Here is a 15,149-nt window from a genome sequence, read left to right as displayed (position 1 = left end):
GTGGAGGCATTCTCTGTTTCTGTCTCTGCTCTTTTCCCCTTTACCAGCCGAATAACCACGATGGGGACTCCTCCTTTGGCCTGGATCCCAGAATAAAAACAAGGAAACCTGCGGCTGATTGGCAGATGACACCTAACATAAGACTTTTGTTGTTGTAGGACTCTGAGCTATTTTGTTACTGCAGCAAAATGTGACAAAGCAGACTCACAGAGACCCAGTGACTTGATGCAGAAGAGCAAAGACATCTGTCAAGATCCAGCATGTACTGGGGTCGTGGTGTGTACAAGGAAATGCTTTATAATAGAAACTGCACATGGGACAAGGTGGCCCTTCACTCCAAGCCATACCAGTGGCAGAATACTTTTTCCCTACTCTCACATTCAGTTCATGCTGAGAGGCTTGTTCGGATGGAAAATTCTGCACATAGGATGCACACAGACCTATCAGAGCACCCCACGAGGGATTGGTTTCTTCCACTCCTATCCAAGGGCTTTAAGGGTTGATGAGAAATCATTTGTAGGAGGAGACCCAGAGGCCCAGCTCCTATGCCCAGCTTTCCTCTTGGAGGTAAAATGAATCTCCACTTTCTGGGCCACTTCATACAATCAGGCCTCAGAGTGCACTCTCCCAGTAAGTCCAGGCAAGCTCAGCTAATGACAGGAGTCAAGTCTGTGGGGTGGAGGAGGCGAAGGGGGAAAAAAGAGAGTGGAACAGCACCTCTGAGTTCAGGAGAGTCTGGAATCTCCTTGGTGAATTCATGAAATGGCTCTTCAATAGACAGCTGTTTCTACTTTTTAAAAGCACAGACTGGGCAAGTAGGTAAAATACTTTGATGTTAGCTCCGGGCTAAATAAAAGACAGCTGAGTAAAAGTTCAGGCACTATGAAATTAATAAAATCACTGTTGCACTCGTTCCACCAGAGGGTCAGGAATAAACTGGTAAAAATCCGAAATGCACGGAGCGGATTACTCGAGTGGGAATCAATCATTTTCTCCACTGCAGTTTTCTGGCATTTCCTTATACAGTACAGTCACTGGATTCATAATTCACCAAAGGTGCTTCCTGAGACTGTGCTTTCTGAGTAATTGAGACAAATTCTGTTAAATAAATTCCAGACGAGAGTGTATTTGACTTATGCACAGGAAAGGAAAGAATTCTTATATAAGCCGCAAAACAATAGAGTTTTATCTTATCTGAGGAACTTATTGCTGCTTGCCTGTGTGTATTTTACTGCCAAAATAAAATAAATTGAATCAGCTCACACATGATAACATGCTCTTTCCTAACTCATACTAATTGCTTGGCTAATTGATGTTTGTTGAACTTTCTCCATTTCATTGAGTGATTAGGTACAAAGCTAACAGTTGACATCTGTAGGCGCTTAACTGGCGTCTGTAATTACTGTTAATGTTAAATAATTGTTAGTTAATTGGAGTGGTAACTGACTGAATGGAATCCAGATTGTGAAGCAAAAAGAAACCTAGTTAAATAAACATACATTTTCAGAGAAAACAACATTTTTCTGCAGTTGTCAGAAACTAGAAATAATCCAGAGGCCACGGGCTAGCCACGGGCTTCCTCCATTTAGGAACCCTCCTGTCTGGGGTTGGCCCGCGTGATTGAGCCCTTTGTCACTCAACTGTTCTCATTAGACTCTAGAGAACTGATCTGATATTTTTCAATTCCAATTGTCTATCATGAATGCATATTACTTTCTGAGACAAACAAATACTAACTACATCATTAACTACACAAAACGCTAAATATGAATGGATTGAAGAGAGGCTGATGAACATTCAAGCTTTTTGGTCAATATTGCCAAGGATAGAGAAAACTCTTTCAAAGGACAGCAGTAATCGCCCAGTATAAGTCAAGGGCTTTCCACTGAGCTCAAAAGTAACCAGAGTGATGTTTGATGGGTTACACTGTAATCTACGCCTCCTCCATCACAGGGGCACTCAGGATGGAAAAGTGGCAGCTGTCAAAGTTCTACCCAAAAGGCATCATCAAGATCACTTCGAATGCCTGGAATCTTCCACCCGGTTCACAATTCCAGTGATGGGATCCAGTATCCCAGGATTCACCACCACACGCATTCACAAGTTCGGCAAAAGATCAGTTCGGCCAAAGCAACTATTGGAAAATTTTCGGGAGACACTTTCATGCAACATGGAATATTTTTTGACTGTTACTGGTGGTTTCATACTAACAGTACAAGGCATCTGTTTCCAAGAACGCTCAAAGGATGATTCTATACAACAAATTCTCCAAGAGTCGGCTTCTATAGGAAGGTCAATTTCCATAACAAAAGGAGCTGATTGCATGCTATTTGCAGTATGGAGTAGGAGGAGGGACTGAACTACTCATAACTCCTTTGTCTCTTGCATCAAGTACCAATTACCCTTAAATACTACTTAACTCTCCAGACATCTCTATCTCCTAAAAACTCAAGAAAATGCTCTGAAATAGTACAAAGAAGGTCCAGAGGGAGAAAAATAAATGAGTGATGGTCTAACTCTCCCTTATGTGGAATTTAAGGCATGACAAAAACCAAACTAATTTACAGAGACTGAAACGGGCAGTTTGCTCTTGTGCACATCGGAAATGCACTTTACATCATGTCCTCCCTGCGACTAAACCCAAGACCCTAGGAGGAATTGTAAAATGGTCTCCATATGTTCATTATAAAGGGATTTTAAACTGTAAACCAAATTTTTTTCTTAAGAGAGCTATTCCACAGTCAACTGCATTATTTTCATGCATAGAATTATTTTATGGAAAGGGCTTTTTTTTTTTTTTTTTTTTGAAATGGTGTCTCACTCTGTCGCCCAGGCTATAGTGGCACAATCAGGGCTCACTGCAGCCTCGACCTCGTGGGCCCAAGTGATCCTCTCACCTCACCCTCCCAAGTAGCTGAGACTACAAACACACGCTACCAACCCCAGCTAGGTTTTTGGAATTTTAGTAGAGATGAGGTCTTGCTATATTGCCCAAGCTGGTTTTGAGCTCCTGAGCTCAAGCAATCCTCCTGCCTCAGCCTCCCAAAAGTTCTGGGATTACAGGCATGAGTGACCATGCTCGGCGGGAATGGGTTTTTCTTAAAAGTCAAATGGTGACCTTGATGGTAATATAACTCTTACCTTTCTGTCACCAAACCAAGGAAATCCCTTGTGTCTAAACCTAAAGAATAAGGTCATATGGTCGCCATGGAAGAATTTATTAGGTACCTGGTTAGTAAGCCAGCAGTATCCTCTGGGTAACTTGTTTCTTACCTCATCTCCTCAGATTTCAGGCAATTTTTAAGCTAGGTCTTCTTTCTACAATGCTGATAGAACCATACTGCCAAAAATATCCAAAGGCTTCACTAACCTAAAGGCTCCAACCTCATCTGTGTTCCACCGGAAATTCTCAGTGCAAAACCAACCCCAAGAAGAGGCCAGGTGTGTTCCACTAATAGGCCTGGTAGGGCCCGGGAGAGGAAAAGCAGTCCTGGTCAGAGAGGGCTCCAGGTGGCCAGAGCGTTGCGTCTGGTGCTCTTCTTGGTGAGTGACTATCCACTAGAATCTCCCAGGCTGATGTAGGTGAGGTGGGGTCCTGCCTAAGAGGGTGAGCAGCTGCTCTGTTGCTGTTCACATTTCAGGAGACACTGGGTGCCCACAGTAGAAAGAAGCAGAATGAGGGGCCTCATTCCCTGCTGGAGGAAACCATTCAGAAATGCCCATTTAGCTGGGCACAGCTCCCCGATGGCTCACTCAGGAGGCTTTTCCCCAGGAGTACCCAGTTCTGCAATTTGAGACAAAGTTGAAGGAAAGAGAAGGGGTGAGAAAGTCACGGGGTAAAATACACCACTGTGCCCCTCTCACCGTCTATCTATGAATTGTCTTGACTTGTCATCGTCTATCTATGACTTGTCTTGGTTACGGGCTAAATCCTGGGAAGGAGGGCTCTGAACCAAGAAGGGACAGCAATTCAGGGATTTTTCTCTTCCCCTAACCTAGACCACGGCCACACGCCAGGACTGGCATCCTATAAACAGAGGGCTCCGCAGAACTCCTGACACCTGACTAGTGTTGTCCTTCCTCCCAGACAGGCTTCCCTTCTTTTCTTTCCTCCTCAAGCAGCTCTGCTCTGGAGCAATCCAAGAGTTTTAGGAAAGATTCATTATCTTGGCAGGATAATTGTGTGCAGCAAAGAACTCATTTTCTGCACTTTTGTCTACAGACCAAACTGGTGACACCAGCAAGGATCTACAGTAGGCAAGAGAGGATAATAAATACTAGCCATGTTGAATAGACTGAAAGTTCCTTTATAGAATAAATACCCCAGAATTTGGGGTACAGGTCCTGTTGCTCCTATAGCATTTCAATCAACTAAATAGGGTTACCAAGTTAGTCTCTCTCTGTGCCTCTGCCTCAGTGGGAAAATTAATTTTTTCTTTGGCAGATGGTTGAATCACAAAGACAGAAGGATTCATAAAATTCACATGAACATCCTGTAAACATTTAAACACATAAAGATTAAATACGGCAACCATGACCTTGATTACAGTTAAACTGTTTTTTTGTGTCTACAACGCTAAGCCCTGCTCAATGCCACACCCCTTTCGAAATGCTCAGTCCTCATTGGGCATGTTGTGTGTACATGCAAGCATGTGCTGTTTGATTAACTTGTTTTAAAGCAGGAAATAAAAGGCATGAGAAGAAAACGACCATTCGGAACACCTAAACACAAAAATCTCTGTGAAACTGGATGGCATCTATAACACAGGGAAAGTCAAAATAAAATCGATGAACAAACGTGATATAAAATATACTCACTGTATCCACTCTGTTTCAACCCCTGCCCCTTCCCAATTAATTGTTTTATCCCCACCAGAGATGTTGGCCCTGGAATAGGTTTTGTTATGATTGAAAATCTTGACCTAAAGAGGGTAAATGACTTATTCAAGCTCACAAGCTGACTGATGGGCCTCGAGCCACGGCCCCTGCTGCCTCTGCCTGAGCTTCATCTCCGCACTGTGCAGCCCAACATCAGGGCTGCGCCCCCCCAACCCCCACCACAATCAGCTTGTGAGATTAGCACTGCCCTCCCACGGTGAAATTTTATGGACCAAATCTGCCTGCCACCAGGCTCAGCAGCATAATTTCACCAGCAGCTTAAAGCCACACTCCTCTAAGGCCAGAATACTACCAGTCTCTTGAGAGGGAGAAGTGATGTGTAACTTAAACATCTGGAGGTGGAGGGATACACGTGTCAGCTCCCCTGCACTCTGGTTAGATTGTCCCATAAGCTGGGGCTTTGAAGATTTCCCCAGTTGTGTTTGTTACCTGGTGTAAATTTGCCCTTTCTTATGATGCTTTTTATTGCTCTTGGCTAAAGATACTGGACAAAGATAGGAGACCTGACTTTCAGGCAGGCAGGCCGCCTTGCAGGAAAACTTGAACTTGATGTGCATGAAGCTGACAGTTCCTTGAAGGCCTTGTCAGCCATCCATCCTGTAAACACTGCCACTACCCGGAGTAAAAACAGACCCAAAACCACAAGCCTATAAGGAGACTCTGCACCTGTCCTGAAGCAATTATTGACATTATCGCTACACAATGAATTCCTTTTTGAAGTTGTTTTCCTGATATTTAGCAGTTTGAATACTAATCCCCTTAACAAAACTGTCCCCGATGCTTTCCCCCTCCACACCCCCCTTAATCTCTTTCTCCCCAGGGAGGAAGGGGGTGCGGGATACCAGTCAGTCTACTTTGCACCACCTGGATTCGCACTGATTCCGTCTCTTGTCATTCATGTTACCAACAGGAATTAGCATAAGGCATTAAGGGGAAACTCTGGAGGAGAAAAGAAAGGCCATTTTGATGGAAATAAGGGGCAAAGGAATAATCTGCCATCAACTAAAATGCTTATTTGTGTATGGTTTCCCAAGCAAAGCTTAGAAAAAGCCTATGTTGATTTTAGTGTACACAAAGAAACCTTAATCCTTTCAAGGCAACTAAATCACCCCCAGAAAAGCAGCTCAGAAGAAAGGCACCCTGTCAGGGGGAGGGCTATTCACAACCAAATAGATGCCACAAATCACACTCTGTAAGTAAACAAAAATAAGAATGTGGGAAACGTTTGATTGGAAAAGGAAAAAAAGGGGGGAAAGAACCAGAGGGAAGAGGCAGAGGCGAGCTGTTCATCCGCCCTGAAGACAGTCTCTCAGGGCAGTGGCGGCCAGAGTGCAGGTCTTGGAGCCAACTCTTATTCTAGGGCCTGATCCCAGAAAGGGGAAATACATTCCAAAGCTTTCAGTAGCAAATCAGCAGAAGACAGACACAGTCACATGTGGCAGAGGTCCTGGGGGGTGGCAGAGGTCCTGGGGGGCTGCAGAAACGAAGAAGCCCTGCCTTTGGTGACCTGCCCTCTACCCCAGTCTCCCTCTCCCATCACCCTCCTTTCTCACAAGGAAACGCCAAGTGGTAGACAATTGTGCATTTTTACACACGAGTACTGTATGCTATGAATGGCACACATCTTCTTTTATTGGGCTTTTAGCATTATGGATAACACATTTATACAAACTTTCAGTCCATCAAAAAATATGATGAAATATAAAACTGGAATACTCCATTATGCAATAAAAAAAATAAAATTCAATATGACAGTAATTCTGGGAGTAATGGCAATCACATACACCTCGAGGGAACTCCAAACATAATGTACTATTTAAAATTGCAATTGGTTCAAATTCTAAAATAATCTGGGAGCTCAAAATAACTGCACTTGGAAATGTCTTACTAACCAGCTAGCAAAAATGCTAGCCAAGGCAACTACAGAAGGCTGAAATGGTCTCAAATTTCACTTTGTGAAGGCCCAAGTCTGTTCAAGTGCTACCAAGTGTCGTCCATGTAACCCAGAAAGAGATTATCACAGAAAGCACATCTTAACTTAGCAATTATCATGCCAGCCCCTAAATCAGGCTCGACAGTGGAAAGGGGAAGATTAAATAGTTTATATGGTTTGTCCCTTTCAAATTACACACCTTTCAGAGCCAGTGATTACAGACTCCCCTAAATTTCCTTATTTCCAACAATACTGCTAACAAATGAAAGCTGCGCAGAAACCTACTGGCAATGATTTAAGGTTAGTTTTCCCTTAATGTACTGCTATATCATTAGCCTCTCTTACTCTAGATGGTGGTTTGGAAGAAATTAATGGGATAGTGCATATTTAAATTCTGCCCTCTCGCTCGTTTATTAACTTTACAGAAAGCCCACAGCAGAGTAAGGCTTGGTTTATGACCATAATACTGTGAATTCTAAACATCCATTGATTACTGGAGTCTGCAATGCACATCAGCTATTTATATTTCTCCTATTGCTGGGTAGTTGATAAGTAACAATAAAGTTCAGGCATTTTGAGAACTATTCTTCTCGAGTACAGCTTTCTATATTAAAGTCACATAGTAGTAGTGATTAGTCAAATCAATTTAAATAGGGACTCAATGTATTCTTTTAAAATAAACTGGTTGTTAATGTTAATGCATCACAAAGTATGCAGACTTCCATCTCAAGCAAAAACATGAAACATCAACAGTAGCTTCAGAATTATAAGAGGAAGATCACTCTAGCTCTTCTTTCTTCCTAGGCAATGACAATGAAACTAACATAAAAATAAGCCATTACTCAGGAGAATGAATGGGTCTTACCTTTGTTTACAATAACAGTGTTGAAGAGTTTTTCAGAGCTGGCATCTGATGCCTGAAAAACAAGAAGGGGGAAAAAAGCATTATTATTGTCATTAATATTGTCATCACCATCAACATTCCCATTATTTTAAATCAGTTGACTACATTTTACGAAAGCCTAGCAGGGAAGCAGCAATGTCCCCAAATCATCCATAAGGTGGTGCTAGTTGACTGCTTGAGAGAGACCTGCAGTGCAGCTATTTGCTGGGGGGGAAAAAAAATCTGATTTTAAAAATGTGTCCTTATTAGACACATTATCTGTGCAAAACATATTTCTATGAGATGATACACAAAGCAATTCAGCTCATTCACATAATGATTTTGCAATTTCGTTGACAGATTATTTTGGAAATGTTATGTTTTTCGTGGTATTTGCAGACATGCCAATTTTTCAATTTTCTTTCACAAATCAGAAATGCCTATTATTTAATGCTAAGCTTTTCCTCACTAAAATGTGTAAGCCAACACTGCCAGAAATTAATTTTTTTTTAAGATTCATCTGATGACTCCAAGATCCCTGTCCCTTGCAGTAACCAAACGACCTTGGTGTTCAAAAAGACGCAAGCTGGCCTGCCCCAAAATCCGACCACTATGCATGCCACCAGCATTATTTCCTTTCCATTTTCTAGAGAACATGTCTGCTAATTATTACAGTGGCTTGAGGAAGGTGAAATAAGCCTGTTTAAACAGTAAAACTAAAGCCAATTTAAATTATACACTAATGTTCTGGAAAATAAACATGGAAGTCGGTTTGAAGGAAAATGCTATAATGTTTCAGCACTGAATATTTCTAGAACTTGAAAAATTAAAAATTAAGCATCTCCACTACATAACGTGAGGATATATCTGCATTTAAAGTTATAATGGCCAAGCTATATTTGTGCTGTTTTCACTACATAACCCTCATGAGAAATCACTCATCTTTCACACTTGATACACAGAGATGCATATTCTGAGAAAGCAAAAGCCTAGAATGTTGAATAAATATGGAAAAAGGAAATATAGGAAATAGGGGGAGGGGGAATTCTGAAGTGCAGCATATTTTGACTCTGGGGCTAGCTTTTAGGGACAAAGAGGATATTCAATTTAGTCTTTCCATGTAATACTGACAAAGATGAAATATTCCTGTGTACATCTGGGGGACATGTTCTAGTTCTCAATGCAAGTGATATAGAAAGACAACATATTTGTATTAAGACTGTTTTTTGCTTTATTTTAATTCTAACATTACTTTTATGGGGGTGTCCATATGATTAACCAATCCAGAAACAATGAATGTATGTGCAAAACGAACATTGAAGTGCATACATTTATACATGCAGTTTAACATAAACCCTAGATAGATTTTTTCCTATTTTGCAGGAATAATGAAAAATACAGAGGGCCTTCCTGACATCTTAAACTATATATAACAATACCTTTACATAAAAACAAACTGCCAAAAAAAAAATGTTAATGGGAGAGAAACAAGTTATACCTAGATCAAGAATAGTGAGTTATAAAGCCAAAAATTGCATGATGATGCTACACTGAAATATTAAGTGAGATTTCTAGGACTGTGAATTTCCCAGCTAAAAACTCGAGATATGTGTATTTTACCATCCTTTCATGAAAAAGTGTTTCTTAGAACGGGTTGGAATTCTTTTTGAATGTAAATTCATGTTAAATTCATGGCTTACAAAATTAATGAACTGATAGAAGGGGGAAAAAAAGCCTGTTTATTAAAGTGTTTTAACAAACTGACATAACCTTTGAAAATTCTGGGATTACCTATTAAAGTGAGTCTAACTGGCCCCAAGAAATGTAAAAACAAATTACTGTCTCTGAATGCAAAAAGCATAAACAGGGAAAGTAAATGGTTCCTGACCAAGTTTTTATTTGCACTTAGTGTGTGTGTGTGTGTGTGTGTGTGTTCGAGTGAAAAGGACAGAAGCTGTGGGTGAACAGGCCTTTTGCTTCTGCCACCTTTGTCAGCTCCACATGGGATTCTCAGACAGACACTTACGTGATCCTCATGTCTGAACCAAACTTGAGGATGCCATTATTATGATGCCGATCAGTAAGTTATTAAGGAAGTAAGTCTGACCGGATATTCAGAGAGGCTTAGGAGTGTATCTTCGACTAAAAGCTTTCTAAGCCCTTACTTGGCTGATCCAAGTCACAGGGCTGGACACCATGCCTCTTGCAACTGGGAAAGGGGGTGTCTCAGAAAGCCCTCCCCAGAAAAACACCCAAAAGATGACGACTGCAATGGAGCTCTGGCTGACCGTGAAAACATTCTGGATCCCTTCTCTCTCCTATCCAGGTGGTTACAACTGTGGCCGGCCACTGTCCTAACAAGTCAGAAGAGAGCTTCTTTGCCAAAATCTTCAGGGGAAACGACACGAGTACCCTTTGCTTTTCCTCAACGAACTTTCCTTCTACTTAGGGTTTTAGGGCATTTGTACAAATGATTTGGTTCCTTGGGTCTGAATCTTGGGGATGTTTATCATTTTCGTTGCTTTCAGAAAATAGTCTGCATTTCCTTCTATTACCTGGACCATTTTCCTGGCTTTTTAAAAAAAATTATTATTCAAATGGAAAAGCGGCGAGCCCAGAATGAGCCGACGAATTGAGCTCTTCCTTCTCTCGAACACGGGGGCACCTCTACCCGCTACAGACTTGAAGATTTTACTCACTTCCTTTCATCCCCTCGCTCGGTTTTGGAGGGTAGGGGCATGAAGTGGTTGAATCTAAAACTGACAGAAAACCAAACCTCTCTTTTGGCTGCTTTTTATTTAAGGGAAGGGGGAATATGTTTTTTTGTTTTTTTTGGATGTAAAAAAAATATTGCTAGAAGCCGTAGTTGGCGTTTAAAGGAAAGTTAAGTAAGTGAAACAGATTGGAGGCGGGAACGCGGAGAATAAGGAAAACTTATAAAAAGCCGTGCGTGCAGACGGGGTGGGACCCAGCGATTCCTGCTCCAGGCCCACCCTCACTCCCTTCGGACGCAGACCCCGGGGGCCGCCCTCCGCACCCGCACAGGCGAGAAGGGGGGCTTTCGAACAACAAAACAGAAACCTCCTGGAAACTTAAGCGCGAGTTCTTTCTCCCGCTGCCGAACCCGAGCCCAGATCTCCTTTCGCCTCCCTTGGCACCGGGTGCGGGCCGGGATCCCGACCTCCGCGCTGGGGAAGCGCGACCCCAGGAGCGGGCAGCGCCACGCTAGGGCCCCCAGCTCAAGCGGACGCAGGCCCCGGCCCCCTCCTCACATCGGAGCTCGGCGGCGAACGCCAGGCCCTCCCGGGCACGACCGCGCAGCTCCGGCCGAGCCCGGCCGGCCGAGGGAGGAAAGTACAAAGGCGGGCGACAGGGCCGCAGAGCGGGGAGGAAAGAAGGGAGGAGGGGTAGCGAAGGGGCGCTTGGGCGCGCCAGACGGGAGAAGCCCGCCCCTGCCACCCCTGCCCGCCGGCCCGGCCGCCGCAACAAAAGACCCCCGACCCGGCCGCCTCCCTTCCGACCGCGAGAGGTAGGCAAGCGAGCCGCGCCCCGGGGGCTTCATTACCTGGTTGCAAAGGGTTAAACGGTCCGGTCAGCCCCAAGTTCATGGTTTGGTTCCTTAGCAGGACTCCCGAAGGGCGATCGTCAAAGACCAGGGGGGAATCCACCAAAACACACGAAGAGAAAACGCCCAACTCTCGACCCGGCTCTGTCCACAAGAGTCTCTGGGCTCCTTCCTCGCCAAAGTCCGAGAGCGGAGGCGCCGAACCAGATCCGAACCGGGCAACAGCTTCGGGGCGACCGAGAGCCGGCGCCGCGCGCACACATCCAGCGCGGCCGAGGCCCCGGGCGGCGGGAGGAGCGCGCCCGCCGAGATCGCCCGGCCCGCGCTCGCCACTGTCTCCCCGCCGCTCCTGCGGCGCGCGGGGCCGGGCTGGCGCGGCGGGGGCTAGCAAGGCGCGTCCCGGGCCGGCCGGCGGGAGGGCGAGGCGGAGAAGAGCGGCCTGAGCCGCCGCCGCGGCGCGCGGAGCTAAGAGCGAGGCGGCGGCGGCGGCGACAGGACAAAGGAGACCATGTGCGGAGGGAGGGAGGAGGGAGAGGGAGGAGGAGGAGGAGGGCGCGCGGCGGCTTCTCCCCGGCGGCCGCCCGGGGCTCCCCGACAGCCGGTCCCGCCTCTCCAGCCGCGCCGCGGGCTGCCTGGTCCTGGGCCCGCCGCGGTGCTGGAGGGAGCCGCTCCGGGAGTCTGGATTTTGTGCGGATCTCGCCGGCGCGCGGCCCAGGAGGCGCTGCAACGGCGGGGCGCGGGGCGGCGGCGCCTCTGGCCGGAGCTTGCGGGCTGGCGGGTGAGCGCCCGGGGCTGGCTGGGCTCCGGCCCGCGCTCGGCTTGCCGGCGCCTGCCTCTCCCGCCGGTTCACAGCTCAAGTGAACTCCATCGGCGGCCGCCGCGGGCTCCCTGGCTGGACGGTAGCAGGAGGGGGCGGCGGCTACGCGGGGGCCCCTTGCTCCGGACTTCGCTCCCCGACTGCGCCGAGCGCGCCTCCTCCAGACGCTCGCAGCTCTCGGAACGGGACTTCCTCGGCGCGCCGAGCCCGAGCCGCCGGTGCCACCGCCCCTCCTCCGTCCCGCCCCGCGCGCCCCGCCCCTCGCCGCCCCTCCTCTCGTCCCCGGCGCCGGGTCGGCCCAGCGGAGGCGCGGTCCCCAGGCGCGACATCGACAGCTGTTGCTCCCCCCGCGGCTCGAGCCCTCGGCTCCCCCCGGCTGCCTTCCTTGCGGGCGGGCGCGGCGGAAACTGCACCGCTCCTCGCCCTCCCCGCAGTTGCCGCTTCCAAGATTGCGCCATGGCAGGGAAAGGCCACTAGGCCCGCAGCCTGGGGTTGAATTGCCACCAAGCCAGTCACATCTGCAAAGAGCAGGCTCTCTGGGCGGTTGTGAGGGCTCAGTGGGAAAGTCATGTATGTAAAAGGCCTGGCACATAGTAGGCGCTCAATACAAAATAATCATTGCATTGTGGAAAATGGAGACGGGGATCACGGTCTGGGTCTCAGAACACAAAGGTCTTCACCTAACCTCCTTCCCCACCACAGCCGACTGACCGCAGTGTGTTCGGTTTGATGAATAACTTAAGAGCATGAACTGGCCACTTACAAATCCTCTCCTCCCAACTCCTCACACCCTCTGACACGTGCACACCCTGCATCCACAAAAGTGGAGCCTGTTGCTTCCCCTGGCATTCACCGATTGTAGGGAAAGAATGAAAGCAATGGCAAAGCCTCGCTACATGGGCAGCAGTTATGTCTATCATCCTAACATGTATCGTGTCTGTATCCCCTAGAGCACAGTGCAGTGCCCCCAGAGGGTGTGGGGGACTGAATGGCCAGAAATGAGGCACTCAGCAGATTCCCCTGAGCAACCCACTCCCACCAGAACACACCCGGGGCGAGGAAACCCTCTGAAAACATCTGGAGTTTTAATTCCACACCTGCAGCTTGACAAGGTTCCTCCTTGGTGCAGAGGAAAAGCTGCTGCAATTTTCCTAGTACAAGAAAAAGGGCAAGCAAGGCCTAGGTTGCAACTGGTAGGGTTGTGGAGTACAGTGGGCACACCAAGGTGGGGTGAGAGGAAAACTTCAGTTCTAAGTCCCCTCCCAGTGCCACCGTTACCTGGAGTGTGGCTGAGGAAGAGAGGAAGAGAACAGGGGTTGGGAGAGATGCACACCACATATGAATGACATGCAGACTGGTTTAAAGTAATGATGGCCACTCCTTGCCTCTTTGAAGTTGCATGTCTATCACTATTTGATTTCATGGCACTCTTGAAAAACCTCTCAAGTTAAAAAAAAAAAAAGGTGGGGGTGCTTGCTATATGGCATACTTCCCCCTCCTCTAGCCTCTAAGTTTGGAAATAAGAAGCCTTCTCTCTCTAGCTTCATCACCCCCTCCCCCAAACTGGTAGCACAATGTGGTGTTATACAAGTCTTTTTAAAAAGATAGGTAACAGTGATTTTTCTCTACCACTGCCTCCTGAGAAGTCAAAAGAAAAGGCATCTCAGAAGGTATAGGTTTGGAGATGGATTTTCCAGTTGCTTACAAGATGTCACAATACCCAGCTGTGGTCCTCCAGCGAGGCGGCATTCATTCTGAAGCTGTTTAGACAATACCAGGATAGCTCAAAGGCGGACATGAAATGTTCTAGAGAAGACATTAAAAGGTTGTTTCTTTTGGAACAATCAAAATGGAACAGTTTTCTTATCTTGTTGTTCTAGTAAAATCGGTGTTACAGGGAAGAAACTGCCTGAGCTCCTGCACCATCCCCTACAGGGTAAACTGAGAGCACGACGGCATGGCAGCTTAGCTGACCAGCTGAAACCACTTGGCCCTCCAGGGTGCTTTCATTAGGTGGCACTTCTGACATTTATCATGCCTTGCATTAGATTGTCATCAGTCTGGGCGCAGTTGCTCACGTCTGTAATCCCAGCACTTTGGGAGGCCGAGGCAGGTGGATCACTTGAGGTCAGGAGTTTGAGACCAGCCTGGCTAACATGGCGAAACCCCGTCTCTACTAATAAAATGTGTAGAGGTGCACACCTGTAACCCCAGCTACTTGGGAGGCTGAGGCAGGAGAATCGCTTGAACCTGGGAGGTGGAGGTTGCAGTGAGCCGAGATCACGCCATGCCACTGTACTACAGCCTAAACAACAGAGTAAGACTTTATCTCAAAAAAAAAAAAAAAAAAATTGTCATCAATGGTTACCAGGGATTAGGCCTCAGATGACGGCCTCAGCCAGATCTGCATGTGTCCAGATCTTTTGATGATCTCTCATCAAGAGGAACCTGGGAACGCCAAAAGCCAAGCCTCTGACCACTGTGGCCACCTCCAGTGCTGCTCCCCAGGGTCCCCTGGCTGGCCCGGTTGCAGAACACCACCCACTGTGACCTGCTCCATTTCTCATCCTCCCTCCAGACTCACGAATGAGCCCATTTCTGACTGGTTTCCAAACTGCTCTATTCCCTATGCTTTCTGGAAGCGGGGATGGGAATGAATGTCAAAATTGGAGGGGACCAGGTACACAACAGCGTCAGAAGTAGGAAGAAGGAAGAAAGAAGACTAAATTCGATAATCCATATATTAGGGACTGAATCCAGGTCAGAGGGCTTTCAATAATCAGGAAGATTGGTTTTTTTTTTTCCTTGAGAAATTTAATTTCCTTTTATTGGAGTTTTAATATAAAGATGCCAAGTCAAAGGCTGGAAGCTATCTTTTCTGTTACATGGAGGTGGATTAACATACTAAACACTAATGGCTTCTTAACATCACCTTTAGCCTCTGAACCCAATCTAAGGAGAACAAGTCTTAGAAAGCGGCAACCCTTTCTAATAGAAAGCAGAGAGCAAGAATGTGGACTCAATTTCCACTCTGGTGTTAGATTAATGATTT

General features: G+C 46.6%; 1 protein-coding gene across 22 annotated transcripts in view; it reads right to left on the bottom strand.

Annotated features, from left to right (window-relative positions):
- The window catches only part of AUTS2 (activator of transcription and developmental regulator AUTS2), a 1,182,725-nt gene that overhangs the window by 86,458 nt on the left and 1,081,118 nt on the right, over positions 1-15,149 (bottom strand). For all 22 annotated transcript variants that reach the window (XM_519135.8, XM_003318491.6, XM_054655677.2 and 19 more), the window contains one exon: positions 7,698-7,749. In XM_519135.8, coding sequence (XP_519135.4) covers positions 7,698-7,749 — 52 coding nt within the window. The remainder of the gene's footprint in view (positions 1-7,697; positions 7,750-15,149) is intronic.

Source organism: Pan troglodytes, chromosome 6, assembly GCF_028858775.2.
Source record: "Pan troglodytes isolate AG18354 chromosome 6, NHGRI_mPanTro3-v2.0_pri, whole genome shotgun sequence".
In the NCBI taxonomy this organism is placed as follows: Eukaryota; Metazoa; Chordata; class Mammalia; order Primates; family Hominidae; genus Pan; species Pan troglodytes.
The sequence above is the reverse complement of the archived record's forward strand: the minus strand, read 5'-3'. Positions and strand labels throughout refer to the sequence as shown.